This window comes from Pseudophryne corroboree, chromosome 3 (assembly GCF_028390025.1).
Source record: "Pseudophryne corroboree isolate aPseCor3 chromosome 3, aPseCor3.hap2, whole genome shotgun sequence".
NCBI classification, from domain to species: domain Eukaryota; kingdom Metazoa; phylum Chordata; class Amphibia; order Anura; family Myobatrachidae; genus Pseudophryne; species Pseudophryne corroboree.
The window spans coordinates 179851345-179870149 of NC_086446.1; the positions used below are offsets into that span (position 1 = coordinate 179851345).

The 18805-nt window shown below is 42.4% G+C and overlaps 1 protein-coding gene across 4 annotated transcripts in view; it reads left to right on the forward strand.

Annotated features, from left to right (window-relative positions):
• Positions 1–18805, forward strand: part of ADK (adenosine kinase) — a 671242-nt gene that overhangs the window by 182366 nt on the left and 470071 nt on the right. For all 4 annotated transcript variants that reach the window (XM_063958650.1, XM_063958649.1, XM_063958652.1 and 1 more), the window contains exons 2-3: positions 8237–8311; positions 16625–16678. In XM_063958650.1, the coding sequence (XP_063814720.1) occupies positions 8237–8311; positions 16625–16678 (129 nt within the window). The remainder of the gene's footprint in view (positions 1–8236; positions 8312–16624; positions 16679–18805) is intronic.

An 18805-nucleotide genomic window follows, 5' to 3' on the forward strand; every position in this document is an offset into this window, starting at 1 on the left:
ATTGTACACCATTGGGAAGGGCCACAGGTGGACATGATGGCGTCCCGCCTCAACAAAAAGCTAAAATGTTATTGCGCCAGGTCAAGGGACCCTCAGGCGATAGCTGTGGACGCTCTGGTAACACCGTGGGTGTACCAGTCAGTGTATGTGTTCCTTCCTCTGCCTCTCATACCCAAGGTACTGAGAATAATAAGAAGGAGAGGAGTAAGAACTATAGTCGTGGTTCCGGATTGGCCAAGAAGATCTTGGTACCCAGAACTTCAAGAAATGATCTCAGAGACACCATGGCCTCTGCCGCTCAGACAGGACCTGCTGCAGCAGGGGCCCTGTCTGTTCCAAGACTTTCCGCGGCTGCGTTTGACGGCATGGCGGTTGAACACCGGATCCTGAAGGAAAAGGGCATTCCGGAGGAAGTTATCCCTACGCTAATTAAAGCTAGGAAAGAAGTGACCGCAAACCATTATCACCGCATATGGCGGAAATATGTTGCGTGGTGTGAGGCCAGGAAGGCCCCAACGGAGGAATTCAGCTAGGTCGATTTCTGCACTTCCTACAGTCTGGGGTGACTATGGGCCTAAAATTGGGTTCCATTAAGGTCCAGATTTCGGCTCTATCGATTTTCTTCCAAAAAGAACTGGCTTCACTACCTGAAGTTCAGACATTTGTTAAGGGAGTGCTGCATATTCAGCCCCCTTTTGTGCCCCCAGTGGCACCTTGGGATCTCAACGTGGTGTTGGATTTCCTAAAGTCGCATTGGTTTGAACCACTTAAAACCGTGGAACTAAAATATCTCACGTGGAAAGTGGTCATGCTGTTGGCCTTGGCTTCGGCCAGGCGTGTGTCAGAATTGGCGGCTTTGTCTTGTAAAAGCCCTAATCTGATTTTCCATATGGATAGGGCGGAATTGAGGACGCTGAAACCACCTATGGGAGAAATTGGGGACGAGTCCTCAATTTCTCCCATAGGTGGTTTCAGCGTTTCATTTGAACCAGCCTATTGTGGTGCCTGCGGCTACTCGTGACTTGGAGGACTCCAAGTTGCTGAACATTGTCCGGGCCCTAAAAATCTATGTTTCCAGGACAGCTGGAGTCAGAAAGACTGACTCTCGCTATTTATCCTGCATGCGCCCAACAAGTTGGGTGCGCCTGCTTCAAAGCAGACTATTGCTCGCTGGATCTGTAGCACGATTCAACTTGCACATTCTGCGGCTGGACTGCCGCATCCTAAATCTGTAAAAGCCCATTCCACGAGGAAGGTGGGCTCTTCTTGGGCGGCTGCCCGAGGGGTCTCGGCTTTACAACTTTGCCGAGCAGCTACTTGGTCGGGGTTAAACACATTTGCTAAATTCTATAAGTTTGATACCCTGGCTGAGGAGGACCTAGAGTTCGCTCATTCGGTGCTGCAGAGTCATCCGCACTCTCCCGCCCGTTTGGGAGCTTTGGTATAATCCCCATGGTCCTTACGGAGTTCCAAGCATCCACTAGGACGTCAGAGAAAATAAGATTTTACTCACCGGTAAATCTATTTCTCGTAGTCCGTAGTGGATGCTGGGCGCCCGTCCCAAGTGCGGATTGTCTGCAATACTTGTATATAGTTATTGTTTAACTAAAGGGTTATTGTTGAGCCATCTGTTGAGAGGCTCAGTTATATTTCATACTGTTAACTGGGTATAGTATCACGAGTTATACGGTGTGATTGGTGTGGCTGGTATGAGTCTTACCCGGGATTCAAAATCCTTTCCTTATTGTGTCAGCTCTTCCGGGCACAGTATCCTAACTGAGGTCTGGAGGAGGGTCATAGAGGGAGGAGCCAGTGCACACCAGGTAGTCCTAAAGCTTTCTTTAGTTGTGCCCAGTCTCCTGCGGAGCCGCTATTCCCCATGGTCCTTACGGAGTTCCCAGCATCCACTACGGACTACGAGAAATAGATTTACCGGGGAGTAAAATCTTATTTTTATGTACTATGTACCTTTTTGAAAAGCGCCTTGAGCCCTGTTGGAGAGAGCACTATATAAATAAAATTATTATAATTAGTATTATTATTATCATCCAGGGTGTCTATGTACAGGGACAGTGTCTGTTTTAGGCTCGTATCCTAATGATTCTATTAGCCCTAGGTCTCACAATCTGTCTGAAATATAACATTTTAATTTTAATATTTTTTCAGTTAGAAAAGTTGTCATTAAAGTGATGCTAACTTCAGTTTGCCCTGATATCACTGCATATTCCTAACATCCCCCTTAAACTAGTTTGGTACTAGAGTGTTCTGATTGGCTACAAACAGATATACAAACTGTTGATGTTACTTGCTGTGGTGGGCATACCGGTGAAGGGTTCTTCTGCTGTGCTGTTGGGTTTTGCTTTTTTTTTGTTACACATTTTATAACATTCGGGTGGCATACTATTAGGTGCGGTGAGTTACCGCACAGTAGTAATGCGCTATTTATCCCGATAACGCTATCGTACTATCCGATTGCAACCTGTTTTTTACTGTGCGGTAACTCACTTATAACACATGGGGTCCGTGTTGACTGTGGACCTATATGTTCGGGTCCAATAACGGATTTCCAGGGGCTGGTTATCGAAGATTCTGCGGAATCCCTGATCAGTGCCAACTTACGGAGCTAATAGGATAGCCCCGGGGGAATCCTTTAGCTGCTGTAACTCACTGCAGCTAATAAGATACCACCCTTTTAAATTTACAAAATTTACTCAATTTCAATTACATTAAGCTTCAAAAAATAATTATGCTTAATACAAGGGAATTCATAGCAGGTTATTTTGCCAAAGCTTGTAAGAAATTCTTGGGGTAGTTGAATAAGGCAGAAACGCATGGCAAATTTGACATTTGTTCTGCTGTCGGCACACCAGAAAAGCTAAACATTTCCAGTGGGGTGATTAATCATAGTTCTTTGTAGTGGTAAGAAATGGTTTGACCTGTTCCCGTCTGGCATCTGTAGATCCACATAAATAGCAGGCATAACTCTTGGGCCTACGTTTATATTGGCTTAATGGTGGCTGCATACTATTAATGCCGTTAAACCGATGATACCTAGACCTAGTCCTGTTTCCCAGTTAATGCTTGTGTACAGCAATATGAGACCTATGCCCTCTTGGTATTTTTTATAAATAAAAGCTGGGCAAAATGAGTCCTGCATATGTGCTTTAATGGGGAGTGTCTAAATGCTGCCCATCTTTATAAACCTTTTTATAAGCCGAGTGTTCGACTTGAGTAAACATGGAGTTCCATTTGTTCTGTGTCTACCAATGCCATGTGACTGGCTTCCCTCTGACAAGACAATTGATTTGACGGTGCCTGAATTGTTCCAGTAGGCTAACCATTTCTGCATAATAGTCCCAAATGTTTCTTCCTTTCCTCCTCTTTATGTTGTTTTTTCTTTCTTTCTTTTTTTGCAGGCTGCATGTAATCACAGTTTGATTGTGGTTTGAGGAGACAACCGTTAAAGTACCCTTAGGGAGCAGCCTTAAAATAACATTTATTTGTTAGCAGTTTTGAGCTATACAAGATCACATTTATTTAACCAGTGCAAGCCATTGTTTGTTTTTTATGCTGTAACTAGTAAGTCTTAAATGCTCTGTATAAATTTGTGAAGACTCCTCGATTCCCTGCTAAATTATATATTTTTGGTGTAGTTTTATATGTTAGGAGCTTCCAATGGCATTAATAGACGGGGGCTTCCAGATTTTGGGTGTCGACAGAATGCTTTTGTCGCATGTAAGTTATGAGCAAGTTTTGCTCGGGTGTGGTATAAAAGATAGTGTCTAGTTAGACAGTCAATAGATAGACACCATATGTTAGACAGACATTAGGTCGACAGGGTCCAAAGGTCAACGGGGTCCAAAGGTCGACGGGTACAAAAGGTAGACACTATGTTTTTTGCATTTTTATGGTTTGTGTGGATAGTTTTGTCATCTGGGACCCCCCAATTGTAGAAAGGCATACCCTCGCGGGGCTCGCTGCGCTCGCCACAAGGTTTATAACCAACTCTATGCCGACATGGATAGAGAAGGTATGAAATAGTCCAAAAACATGTTAAATAAAAAAACAAACAAACATTTGTCTATCTTTCTTTTTCATGTCGACCTTTTGTACTGGCTACCTTTTTCGTGTCGACCTTTTGACCCTGTCGACCTAATGTCTAACATATGGTTTCTATCTATTGACTGTCAAACTAGACACTGTCTCTATCTATCTATCAATCAATCAATCAATCAATCAACCAACCGGATACTGTTTTGCTCGTTGAGTTAGACAACGTAACAGAAGTTGATATTTACTTTGCCAAACTTACTGATTGGGAATAATAGTGTTAATGTTTTTTCCTTTTTATCATTTCTGATGCTGAATGCCAGAATCTTTATACCAACAATAATCCTAACTGTAAATAATACGTGCATATTGAACTGGGTGGAGCTGTCGCCTTAAGTGAAACATTATGTGGCTCAGTTATAGTTTGCGTACGTGCCACCAACTCTTTCTTGTTCTACATTAACATCATGAAAGCAATAAACCCCATTCTTTGAAATGAGATTTGCATGAAAATGTTCAATAGAAATTCAAGAAATGGTTAACTAAAATAAAATATGTATCGGGAGATGGCGGCGCTAGCTGTCGTTGAACTGCATAGTAATGTCTTACCCAGCAGCAACAGCAGCTCTTTTTCTTTGTGTTTTAGAGCAACCTTAGATAAGAGCATTTTAAAAACACTTTTGATTACATTTTGTTTTAAAAAATTCTACATGGGACAGTATTGTCAATAGAGCCGAGCACTAATGAGCTACACACGCGGTTATCATTAAAAAAAAGATGAGATCTTGTCAGTCTGGTCATCTTACTGTAGCGGACGCATCTCACACTGCTTTAAACAGAGCCAACCAATAAAATCACCTTTGAACATGCTTCTGGAGAGCTGTGTTATTGCAGGATGAGTGGGTTGGGATTGAAATGTCGGCGGTTGGGATGCTGGTAGTCAGAATACTGACCGCGGTATCCTGATGATCAGAATACCGACAGGGGAAGGTAAGTATGTTTACCTTACCCCACTGGCTCCCTATCCCTCCCTTCTAGCAGCCTAAACCTAATTCCCTGGTGGTGCCTAAACATAACCCCTCCCTGCAGCCTAACCTTCACCCTCCCTGGGCGTGCCTAAACCTGACCACCCCATCCCCACAGACTAAACCTATTTCCCCGGTGTCGTCATTCCGAGTAGTGTCGTCGGGATTCTGATTGCCAGGATCCTGGATGAGCAACATTAACCTACAGTTTAGTAGATTTTCCAAGGTATTTCAGTTTGTGGTTTGTATATGACTTACCATTTAGTATACACTAGAGGTTCTCAAATGTGATTCTTAAGGCACCTCAACGGTCCAGGTTTTAAGTATATCCATGCTTGGTCACAGGTGACTTAATTAGCACCTCAGTCAATCTGACTTAACCATCTGTGTCGAGTCATGGATATACCTAAAACCTGGATCGTTGTGGTACCTTGCCATCCTCTGGTATATACTGATCTCTATATGCAGTATGTGCAAAAGACTTATTTTGATTGCTCTGCTAGTATGTGGACTTTTCTGTAAATGCAGTAATTCTTTATGCAGATTTTGAATCTGCCAGTGTATTATGGCGCCACAATGGTTCTGTAGTGTCATATACAAGGGGATAAAACTGATAACCGATTACACAAGTACAGATAAATAGTGTGCATTTAAACATAATTAGAGAAGACAAAGAGGGCCCTGCGATTATCTGAGCTTGCAATCTATAGGGGGTATGGCCTGGCACAGGAGGGAGATGAGAGTGGAAGAGGGCAGAGACTGTACAGTTAATAGGAGGGTTGTTGAGCTAGAATGGAAAAATGAGTGTTAAGGGCTCACTGCAAGGCTGGGAAGTTGGACGAAAGTCTTATGGAATGCGATAGGGAGGGTATTCTAGAGATAAAGAGCCACCCAGGATAAATCCTCAATGTAAGCCTGAGAAGTGGTGATCAGGGAGGATGTGAGGCAGTAATGGTTAGAGTGAAAAGGATGTGAGGGTGTAAAAAAGGATATGTAGGGTGGAGCATTGAATCAGAGCGCTCTGTGGGTTAAAGGGAGTAGTTGGGCTATAATTCTGTGCAGTATAGGGAGCCAGTAATTGCCTGGTAGAGATGGGCAGCAGAGGCAGAGCAACAAGAGAGGAAAGTGTGGCAGGCAGCAGAGTTGTGGATAGACTGGAGGGTACGAGGCTAGCATTGGGAATACTAGAAAGGAGCAGGTTGCAGGAAGGGATGAAATAATGAGGACATAATTGAAAAATGTAAAAGTCTCTGGCATGAGGAAGGCCCTAAGTGGAAACCACTAGCTAGGTCTGATGCTGTGTATGACATAAACGCAGGTGGCTCGTTTCACTGCAAGATTTTTGAACAGTCTGATCTACACTTTCATGTTATTTTTTTTAAACACACTAGCCTTAAATTTACTGCTTGATGTACTGAAGATGCCAATGTAGTTTCTATATCCGATTTTTAAATACTGATTTTGAGACCTTAGAAGATGTCACCATATAAAACTAAAGATGTTTAGTTTTTTGTTTCCCCCCCAGTTACTTGAACAATATACTGTAGTTAACATGAGCTCTGGTTTGGCTGATTAGTCTCCCGATCTGGAGGGTCCCTGATGTCTGAGTTCGGCGATAGTCTTGAACCTCCCATTTACATGATTTGAAGGTCACAGATGAGGGTGTTTTTCATACCACTATCAATTTGAAACAGATCACCAGTAGGGGGATTCCCTGGATTGGAAGAAATTCTTGACCAAGAAAAATAAAATACATTTACTTAGTAATGGAAACTGTCCTGTTTGTGTAAGCATTAGAAGTACGGTTTTATTTCATATTGCAGATTCTGACCAATGAATATGCTTTTCCATTGTACCTGTAAGAAGAAGCTCACACACCATGAATAAAATAGATTTAGTTGTAAGGGGATGTACTGTAGTTGGGATCCCGGCAGTCAGAATGCAAATGCCAGAATCCAGACCCCTTCTAGAATACTCACTCTGGGATCCCGAATGTAAGTATACCGGGTAGGTTAGGTTTAGGCTGCGGAGAGGTAGAGGATTATAGTTAGCTTCCTCCTGCGCCCTTGTTGAGGTTTCAAACAGTCATGATGTCAAGCAGTGGAGAAGTTGCCCAACTAATCAGCTTTGAGGTAGCATTTATCAAGTACATTGGTTGCTATGGGTAACTTATCCACTGGTCCTTTTCTCCACTCTTTTCACTGCTTGATGCATCAACCCTGAAGTCATTTGTCATCCTTTTATGTATGTGTGACCTCCATGTATGATTAGTCATTAAGGTTGTTTTGACACTGTAATGCGGCCCAAAGATCAATGGAGCAGTGTCTTTGTCCACTTCATCATGTATCTAGTAAATGTCACCTGTTGCTTTATTTACTTCCTAATGTTTGACTTCCAATGTTTTAACGCTTTGAAATGATTACACCAGTATTTAGCCACTGTGTAAGTATATAGCAGATCTGGCGTTGTGTAAATGAATGGAAATGAGGCATTCTGTGTATTGCTTTTTTATTTTTCTGTTTTGATGATCGTATCAAGAGCAACAGTAATTGTACAGGGTTTTATCTCTGGTATTTGATTAAATACTTATAAAGATAATGGATTTGGAGAAACTGCCTCGTTAGAGGGAGGCTTTAGTAACAGTTGAGGAATAAGTACCCTGCTGTGTAAGTGGCACAGGAAAAGTAATGAACCAATCACTGCACTAAATCAAAGTAGAGTTTTCTGTTTAATGTGTCATTTTCTATGCTCGTCCCTGCTCATTAAAAGTCCAGGCATTGCTTTGTTTTTTAAAGTGCCTGGGTCTGAGAATCTTACTGTATTTCATGTGAAACGCCTATTTATCTTCTGGTATAAAGTATTCAGAGACTGAACGACCCGTACATTGCCAGGCCTGATGTTACACCAGATCATTGCAGAAAAACCAGAGTTACAGTTCACCCCTATGAACATAAAATCATATATGTGTTCATATTTTTTTTAGCTCTCACTTCAAACAGTGTTTAAAAATTGAGAACAATGTTTATAAAGCTATGTTGGTTTTGTAAATTCTTCATGTTGGTGTTTGTTGTAACAAATCCACATGAATTACATTATGTCAGCGTTACAATGACCTTGTGATCTCAATGATTTTATTCTGTTCTCATTCTCCTCCATTGCAGCGAGAATCTGCTGTTTGGGATGGGAAATCCCCTTCTGGATATCTGTGCTGTGGTGGACAAGGACTTTCTTGATAAGTAAGTAATATATTTGTTTTGTGTACTCACTAAATCCCTTTTCTTGCAGCAATGCATTTGGCTCACTGTAGCATCAGCTACTGCTACTGGCATTATCTGTACAGCTAAATTACACTGCATGAGCCGCTTACTGGTTTTATTTCTATCAGTCTGTGTGAGTTGGGTCCCTCCCGTATGATTGTTTAACAAAGTACAAACATTTGTAGTTGTTGCTAAGGATGGCTCTACTGTCATTAATGCATGTATTCTATTATTATCCTTTATTTATATGGCGTCACAAGGGTTCCGCAGCGCCCAATTACAGAGTACATAAATAATCAAACAGGAAAACAGCAACTTACAGTTGGAAGACAATATAGGACAAGTACAGGATAAATATAGCTACATCAGCAGATGACACTGAAATAAGTATCAGAATTCGGTGCAGTCGAATATTATTAAAGTAAGAAAAGATAAGCACATGAGGGAAGAGGACCCTGCTCGTGAGAGCTTACATTCTAAATGGGAGGGGTAGACAGAAAGGGGTGACACAGATGGGGTACACAGTGCGTGGAACAGAGGGTTAGGATGAGATTTGGCTGGGTTGGTGAAGTGGGTCTTGAGAGCCTGTTTGAAGTTTTGTGGAGAGTTTGAGGGGGAGAGGTAGGGAATTCCAGAGAAATGGAGCAGGAGTGAAGGTAGGAGTGAGAGGAAGTAATCCGTAGGCAGGAGAGTCGGCATGCATTAGCAGAGCGAAGAGGACGGGTGGGAGTGTAAAGGGAGAGAAGATCAGAGATGTAGATGGGAGATGAGTGAATGAGGGCTTTGTAAGTGAGTGTGAGAAGCTTGAAATGGATTCTGAAAATTGAAGGGGAGCCAGTGAAGGTCTTGTAAGAGAGGGCAGGTGGATGTAGTGCGTTTGGTGAGGAAGATGAGCCGGGCAGCAGCACTGAGGATAGATTAGAGTGGAGAGAGGTATTTGTCAGGAGGAGATTACAGTAGTCCAGTCTGGAGATGACCAGTGAGTGGATAAGGGTCTTGGTAGCATCCTATTTTAGTCATTGGTGAGTGAATTCTTGAATGTGCACATACAAGCTGCAAATTCGATGGCTAGTTAGGTACCTTCGGACTGGTTTGGCCACAAAATGCAATGCTGGTTGAGTATCCCTTATCCAAAATCTCACATTTTTGGGTCCCCTACTGAGATAGATATATATATATATATATATATATATATATATATATATATATATATATATATATATATATATATATATATATATATATATATATATATATATATATATATATATATATATAGTTGCAGTCATGGTCCTATGTATCTATGATCTGTTGCATCTTTGCCATTTGGTTTATAGTGTTTGTACAACTACGTACATGGTGATTTTCCAGATCCAGCTTTAGGAGTACGTTTAGTTGCATACTAATATACTACCCATGTGAATATGGACTATTTTTTTATTACCTGTGATGACAGAAATATATAACCTCAGACTGTCAGCCAGTGAAAGAACCTTGTGTCTCCTTTTATTTTAAACTAGGGTGTAGCCCAGTATTCCACATAGTTTAGACCTCTTTCTTCAGGGTAAATGTTAAATGTACTTATTTTCATCTCTGTGGCTTTTTAATTTTGCAGAAACTGTAATTTTGTGGTTGAGTCTCTTCTGAAGGGAAGAGAGTGAAATACTTGCTTGCCATTAAAGGGTGTCAAGAGTCATAAAAAATTCTACTGTAGGTTATAGTAGGTTGTTGTTATTTTTCTCTTGCGTCCTAGAGGATACTGGGGTTCCATTTAGTACCATGGGGTATAGATGGGTCCACTGGGAGCCATGGGCACTTTAAGACTTTAATAGTGTGGACTGGCTCCTCCCTTTATGCCCCTCCTACCAGACTCGGTTTAGAAAATGTGCCCGGAGGAGCCAGTCACGCTTATGGAAGAGTTTTCTGCATATATTTTTCTGTTTGATATTTTCAGGCAGGCCTGGGTGGCACCAGCTTACCTGCTTCGTGGGACTTGGGGGAAGGGTTAATGGCGCCAACTCTTGAAGGGTTAATGGTCCCGTTCCCCGCTGACAGGACATTAGCTCCTGAGGGAACTATTCGCAAGCCCCACCTCGGCGAGCGTACATTCCCGCAGCACGCCGCCACCCCTAACAGAGCCAGCAGAAAGAAGATTGGTGAGTACTAAGCCGGCATCCGGGTTAGCGGGTTGCCGGCAATTATGGCAGCATGAGGGTACAGAGACGCACGGCCACTCACCGGGGCGGATTGCGTCTCCAGATTCAGTACACAACTGCGTCTCAGTACACTGTACACAGTACCCACACTGGCAAACAAAGCCTTAAAACGGATCTGGCTCCATTTTAAGCACAAATCTACCTCAGCCAGTATAAAAAAAGCGGGAAGACTGTGTGCCATTGAAGGGGCGGGGCTTCACTAGGAGAGGATCCAGCAGCTCACCAGTGCCGGTTTCCCTCTGCAGTGGACACAGACGCTGAGTGACGGGGACATGTAGCTCCTCCAGTGTGACTCCAGATTACCTCAGTGGTACCAGGGGGTCATAGCAGGGGGGAGCGATTGTGTGTGTACTTAGTCTGCGACCCGGCTAAGCTTGCATTAGCAATAAGGGCAACTGTGTGCTGGCTCCAAACTATGTCTCCCTGGAAGGGCTCTCTGTGGGTTAATTGTGCTTTTAACCATTCCTGTGTGTGTGCTGTCTCATTACAATATGTCAGACAAAGAGTGTGTTTCATGTACGGCAGAGTGTTCCTCTTCACCAGGGAGCTCACTACTATGTACTCAGGGCCTAATTCTGAGTTGATCGCAGCAGCAACTTTGTTAGCAGTTGGGCAAAACCATGTGCACTTTAGGAGGGGCAGATATAACATGTGTAGAGAGAGTTAGATTTGGGTGGGGTGTATTCAAACTGAAATCTAAATTGCAGTGTAAAAATTAAGCAGCCAGTATTTACCCTGCACAGAAACAAAATAACCCACCCAAATCTAACTCTCTCTGCACATGTTATATCTGCCCCCCCTGCAGTGCACATGGTTTTGCCCAATTGCTAACAAACTTGCTGCTGCGATCAACTCAGAATAACCCCCTCAGTGTAGTGCATCTTCTCAGGCTAGCGGGGCTGAACCAGCGTGGCTGGATTCCATTAAAGGAATGATTTCCAATATATCTAATAAATTGTCCCACCATGAGAAAGAGACTCAATACTTAAGACAGTCTGTGGATCAGATTATGAATAGAGACTCGGTCCCCTGCCATTTGTCCACAAAAGGAGGGGGAGGTGGAGTCAGAAGTAGGGGGTGCTGCTCTGTCAGAGGGAATAGAGGCTCTTATAGAAGCTATCAGAGATGTTCTGCAAACTCCTGATAAAGAGGCGGAAGAGTGTGAGGAATCTTATTTTAATGTAAAAAAGAAATCCCTTTTCCCGTGTCAAAGAAATTGAATACCCTGTTTTGAAGAACCGTGGGTTAATCCTGATAAGAAATTTCAAATCCCTAAAAGGTTACTCTCATCTTTCCCATTTTTTCCTATCCTCAGGAGGAAAAGGAAAAGTCCACCAACAGTGGATACATCAGTGTCCAGGTTGTCATGGAAAATTGTATTACCTGTCCCTAGTGCAGCCTCCCTGAAAGACACCACTGTTCGTAAAATTGAGACTACACTCAAATCCTTGTACACGGCTGCTGGGGTGGCCCAGAGACCCCACTATACATGTGTGTGGATTACTAAAGCCATTGCTAGATGGTCAGGTAACTTAATAGAGGGTTTGGATTTCTTATCTAGGGGGGAGATTGTTTTACTCCTGCAACATATACAGGACTCTGCGAACTTTATGGTGGAAGCCATAAAAGAAATAGGCTTGCTTAAAGCACGCACCACGGCTATGGCAGTGTCAGCACGCAGGGGCTTATGGTTACGCCAGTGAATTGCGGACGTGAACTCCAGGAAAGACGTGGAAGGCCTACCTTTTACAGGAGAGGCCTTATTTGGAGATGAACTAGACAAATGGATCTCCAAAGCTTCTGCGGGTAAGTCCACACATCTTCCGTCTGCAGCTTCCCCAACCAGGAAGACCTACTCAGGACCTGCTCTACAGTCCTTTCGGACTGCCAAATTTAAGATCAAAGCCAGAGGATCTTCTACAGCCAACAGAGGCACTAGAGGTAAATCATGCAAACAAGCAATTGCCGGTTCTCAGGAACAGAGCTCCAACTCAAAGCCTTCAGCATGACTGTGAACTGCGATGCCTGGAAGACTGGCAGATGGGAGCCTGACTAAAAAATTTCAGTCACATCTGGACAACATCATGCCAAGATCCTTAGGTCATAGATCTTATTTCCCAGGGTTACTCCCACCTCACGGATTCTTCAAATCAGGCTTACCAGTTTCACAGGAGGAAAGTATAACCTTACAGGATGCCATTCAAAAACTGGTACAAACGCAGGTCATTGTTCCAGTTCCACCTAATCTCCAAAACAAGGGATATTATTCCAACTTGTTTGTGGTACCGAAACTGGACGGTTCGGTAAGGCAGATTCTGAATCTAAAATTGAACTCGTACTTATGAGTGTTCAGATTCAAGATGAAGTCTCTGAGAGCGGTGAACTCTGGTCTGAAGGAGGGGGAATTCCTAGTGTCTCTGGATATCAAGGATGCGTACCTTCACATTCCGATCTGGCCGCCTCACCAGGCTTATCTTCGGTTTGCACTGCTGGACTGTTACAATCAGTTCCAGGCCCTACCTTTTGGTCTCTCCATGGCACCATGGGTGTTCACCAAGGTGATGGTAGAGATGATGTTTCTCCTTCGCAAGCAGGGAGTGAACATAATTCCGTACCTGGACAATCTTTTGATAAAGGCTCTGTCCAGGGAGAGGTAGTTCAACAGCATTGGCCTCATAACCAACCTACTCCTGGATCATGGGTGGATTCTAAATCTTCCAAAATCTCGCTTAGAGCAAACTCTGAGGCTCCCATTTCTGGGAGTGATACTGGACAGTCGCAGAAAGTTTTTCTTCCATTGGAAAAGGCAGTGGTAATCCAGTTGATGGTTTGAGATGTCCTGAAGCCAACCCGGATATCTGTGCACCTATGCATTCACCTTCTGGGATAAATGGTGGCCTCTTACGAGGCTCTTCAGTACGGAAGGTTTCATGCACGACCCTTCCAGCTCGAGCTGTTGGACAAATGGTCCAGATCATATCTTCACATGCACCAGAGGATTCATCTGTGTCGCCAAAGGCCAGGATCTCCCTTCTGTGGTGGCTACAGACTTCTCACCTGATCGAGGGTTGACTGTTCGGGATTCAAAATTGTATTATGCTAACCATGGACGCAAACCTCAGAGGTTGAGGAGCAGTCACCCTGGGGGTGCAGTTTCAAGGAAGATGGTCAAGTCAGAAAGTCGTCCTTCCAATCAACATTCTGGAACTCAGGGCTATATGCAAATCCCTTCTGCAGGCCTCATCATCTTCCCGATCGGGCCATTCAGGTCCAGTCGGACAGTGTGATGGCAGTGACGTACATAAACTGACAGGGCAGAACGAAAAGCAAAGCAGCAATGTCAGGTGTCAAGAATTCTCCTCTGGGCAGAAAAACGCGCTGCGGCGTTGTCGGCGGTCTTCATTCCAGGAGTAGACAACTGGGAAGCAGACTTCCTCAGCAGACATGACCTGCACCCAGGGGAGTGGGGCCTTCACCCATAGGTGTTCAGGTGCTTGACACGTTGATGGGGATGTCCACAGATCGACATGATGGCCTCTCGTTTCAACAAGAAGCTACGTTTGATGGCATGGAAGTTGAACGGCTGATTCTTGCCAGGACAAAGTCATCCCGACTATGATACAAGCTAGGAAGGGGGCAACGTCTAAACATTACCACCGTATTTGGAAGAAATACTTCTCTTGGTGTGAGAGCAGAAAATATTCTGCGGTGGAATTTCATCTGGGAGGTTTCCTGCTTTTTCTGAAGTCAGATGTGGGTCTACGTCTAGGCTCCATAAAAGTACAGATTCCGGCCTTGTCTGTTTTCTTTCAGAAACAAATGGCCTCTCTTCCTGAGGTCCAGACGTTCTTGAAAGGGGTTCTGCACATCCAGCCTGCCTTTGTTTCTCCTACGGCACCTTGAGATCTCAATTTGGTGCTGCAGTTCCTCCAATCGGACTGGTTTGAACCGTTACAGGAGGTAGATGTTAAATATCTTGCGTGGAAGACAGTCACACTGTTGACCTTGGCTTTGACCAAACTGAAGGTCCTCAGAGGCCAATCAGTTCTGCAGGAACCTCAGCACTCCCCCACCCGGATTGGGAGCTTTGGTACTTCCCCATGGTACTAAATGGAACCCCAGTATCCTCTAGGACGTAAGAGAATATAGGATTTTAATTACCTACCTGTAAATCCTTTTCTCGTAGTCCGTAGAGGATACTGGGCGCCCGCCCAGTGCTTTGTTATTCCTGCACTGTGACTTAGTTAAGTATTATTGTTTGGTTCAGCTATTGCTGTTCCTGTTTCAAATTTGGTTAGCATGGCTTTCCTCTTGTTTGTGTGTGCTGGTGCGGAATCTCACCACTATCCTTATCTTTCCTTCTCTAAGTATGTCTGTATCCTTGGGCATAGTTTCCTAGACTGAGTCTGGTAGGAGGGGCATAGAGGGAGGAGCCAGCCCATACTATGAAATTCTTGTGGACCCGTCTATACCCCATGTTACTAAATGGAACCCCAGTATCCTCTACAGACTACGAGAAAAGAATTTACCGGTAGGTAATTTAAAATCCTATTTTTATTTATATTTTGTTCTGAAAGCCAAGTTACAGGAAGTAGTAGTAGCAGAATCTGTAGGGAAATGGGCAATGACCACTGCTGCATGTTATCAAGCGCCATTGCTTTCTCTTATGCAGCTTGCACTGATTATAAAGAACTTCTACATGTTTTAGTTCTGACCACTAATGAGAACGGTTACATTACATCTATCTATCTATCTATCTATCTATCTATCTATCTATCTATCTATCTATCTATCTATCTATCTATCTCCTTGTATAATAAAATCCTAAAACATTTTGGTTGAATAAGTACACCATCCCAGTGTGAATGCAGCATGCAAGTTTGAAATGGAACTTTCTGCAGGAATACTCTTTGCAGTGTGCATGTATTAATGTATTCCATCTTGCATGCTTTTCATCCAGTCATGGGTTGTTTATTAGAATGATTGTGTGTATTTACTTATACAGGTTGAGTATCCCTTATCCAAAATGCTTGGGACCAGAGGTATTTTGGATATCGGATTTTTCCGTATTTTGGAATAATTAGATACCATAATGAGATGTCATGGTGATGGGACCTAAATCTAAGCACAGAATGCATTTATGTTACATATACGCCTTATACACACAGCCTGAAGGTCATTTTAGCCAATATTTTTTATAACATTGTGCATTAAACAAAGTGTGTGTACATTCACACAATTCATTTATGTTTCATATACACCTTATATACACTGCCTGAAGGTCAATTAATACAATATTATTAATAACTTTGTGTATTAAATAAAGTTTGTGTACATTAAGCTATCAAAAAACAAAGGTTTCACTATCTCACTCTCACTCAAAAAAGTCCGTATTTCGGAATATTCCGTATTTCGGAATATTCCGTATTTCGGAATATTTGGATATGGGATACTCAACCTGTATTATGCGTCTTCCCTCTAAGACAAATAACAAGTTCTTAAATCCAAAACAACCGAAAGGCTTTTAAAATCGTAGTGATCACAAACTGATATACATTTGATCAAGTATATGTAATATATTAATGTAGCTGTAAGTTTGCAGATGTTTTGGTTTTATACCCCATGTAATTGTGAGCAGTGTCATTAATATGCCGTACTCTTATCTTTGTGAAGCAGCCATGTTCTTTTAATTTGTGTACAAGATCAATACCCAAGTGCTTCAGGGTTCTATGCAATAGACTGAGAACGTTTTACACCAATGTTTAATCTGTTTTGCACAATTCACCGACAATGATCCGCTAATTGGGTATTTCTGATCCAGTTTGTGAAGTTTAATCACTTAAACCTATTATTATTCTGATTCCCATCATCCAAATCTCTCTGCCTTTAATTTGTGATTAATTAATGAAAGCTTAAGTGTTTGGTCCTTCACAGAAATACGCTACAAGGCGAGTGAAAATCTGTTACTTGTCCTGTTTTTATATTTTAGTACCTTCATAGAACATTGTGATGAGAGGGCTTACTACTGAAATAACCCGTTCTCAGAATGTTTAGTAATTACTTTTTGTCTCTGCAGATATGGCTTGAAGGCAAATGATCAGATTCTGGCTGAAGACAAACACAAGGAGTTGTAAGTGCACTGGACCTATAATTTCCTCCTTCCTAAAAATAATCTCTGGCCTGGAGCATGCATACAAAATATCTCTGCTGTCTTTTTTTTTTTTTCTTCTTTTTTTCCCCTGTAGTTTATTGCTTGCTAGCGGTTATGTTCATATGCTCAGGGCTACTTAACCATTTAATGACCACAGTTTTTTTCACATTTGTTAGCAGACCAGTTTTAAGCCTTGTGATGTCTGTTTTAAAGGGGATAACTTTTTCATTTAATTCCTAAATAATCTTTTTTTTTAATTGGTTAATTCCCATAGTTTTATAGCAGGAGTATAACAAATATGTATATCTGGTTAAAGGGCTGGCAGTGTTATACGACTGGGGAAAATCTTTCCATAGGGTCTTGTAAATGGCAGCAAGGGCTGGATTCAGTTAGGCTCGATACTGCACAAGGAAAAGAGATCGTATCCTCTGTCTTTTACACAATTGATATTCAATTGCCTGGAACTATGGGTTATTGCGTTTGTGGCGACCGTGATAAGGGCAGAAAGATCTACGTATGAAGGAGTGAACAGAAATGCGTATTTAGTGCAACCTGCAAGCTACAATTGAATAGCCCCGGTCACTACTTCCAAGCTAATTTACTGCCAACCTTAGGCAGTTTATGTGTTGGGTGGTTGAGACGCGACGCATGAACATGTGTGTTTACTTAAAGTGGCTTAAACATAAGGATAATAGCTTCAATTATTATTATTTTTTCTTTTGTAAATGTTCTTAAAAGATCATGTGGCAGTTTATTTTTCCCTTGAAACAATAGTTATACATATAATAAAGCTTTGGGTTGTGTCTTTACATAGTACTTTTTTTTTAGAAATGTACTTCTAGGGACTTACGAACTCTGGAAATTATTATTATTTTTTTTTCTGTTAGTTCCGACTTCCCACAAAAATTAGTGGATGAATTTGAATCGCGTTTTCACTTTTATATAGCTTAGTGACCTAGAAAGAAGCTGAGATGTGTATGATCTCCATTGACATCTGGGAGAGGAGCAATGAAGGATAAACCAGATGCTTGACACTCAGGGTAATGTAAATTGGTGTTCCGATCATGCTTCTGCGGGACATGACTCTGCCCAAGTTATGCAGCGGACCCTGCTTAGTTGACTGCTCTGCAGAGGAAGCTAATTGTGGCAGAGATTCTAACAGGAAGCGTCGCAGATGAGATAGTGTTTATACCACTTATATCCCTTATCCCCAGCAATTTTCCAAAGCATCTGCAGTTTGCTATAAGCATCTGCTTCGCTATGATGATTAAGAAGTTGCAGGGGCAAATGCACAGGGCTTCATGCGTAAATCTCAGGACCAGCTGCTTCTCCCATAGGCAACTTTACGTGGCATGCTCACGAGTTAGTAGCCCCCAAGCATCTTTGTGTTAGTCCCTGAAGGAAAATCTGGAAATACTGTTTACAAAGAAATTTTGTGATCAATGTCTACAATATAAAATATACAGTGCCTTGCTAAAGTATTACCCCCCCTCCCCCCTCTTGGCTTTTTACCTATTTTCTTACGTTACAACCTGTAATTTTAAATATTTTTATTTTTTTTAACCTGAACTTTGTGATGGATATGCACAAAATAGTCTAAGTTGGTGAAGTGAAATTAAAAAAATATATATAAATTTTGTTTTAGAAATTATTTGAAAATTGGCATGTGCATATGTATTCACCTCCTTTGCTATGAAGCCCCTCAAAAGTTCTGGTGTGACCAATTACCTTCAGAAGTCACATAATCGGTGAAATGAAGTCCAGCTGTTTGCAATCTAATGCTGGCCATATATCAGAACGATTTCTCTCCAACCAGCCAACTAGTTGGCTGGTTGGAAAGATAATCTGGCAGTGTGTGGGAGCAAACGATTATCAGCGATTTGCTCCCACACGCTAAAAAAACGTCCAGAAACGGTTTGTCCAACTAGTTGGGAAAATCAAACCTGTTTGATTTTCCCAACTAATTTGTTCAGGTGTAGGGGAAACTTTCCCCCCAACTGAACGATAAGTAGGTGGACACTGACCAGCAGTGTCCGCCTATTCGTTACCCATCACTGCCAGCTGTGCTGACTTTCAGCCTAGGATCCTCGGCAGCGGCGGCATTGT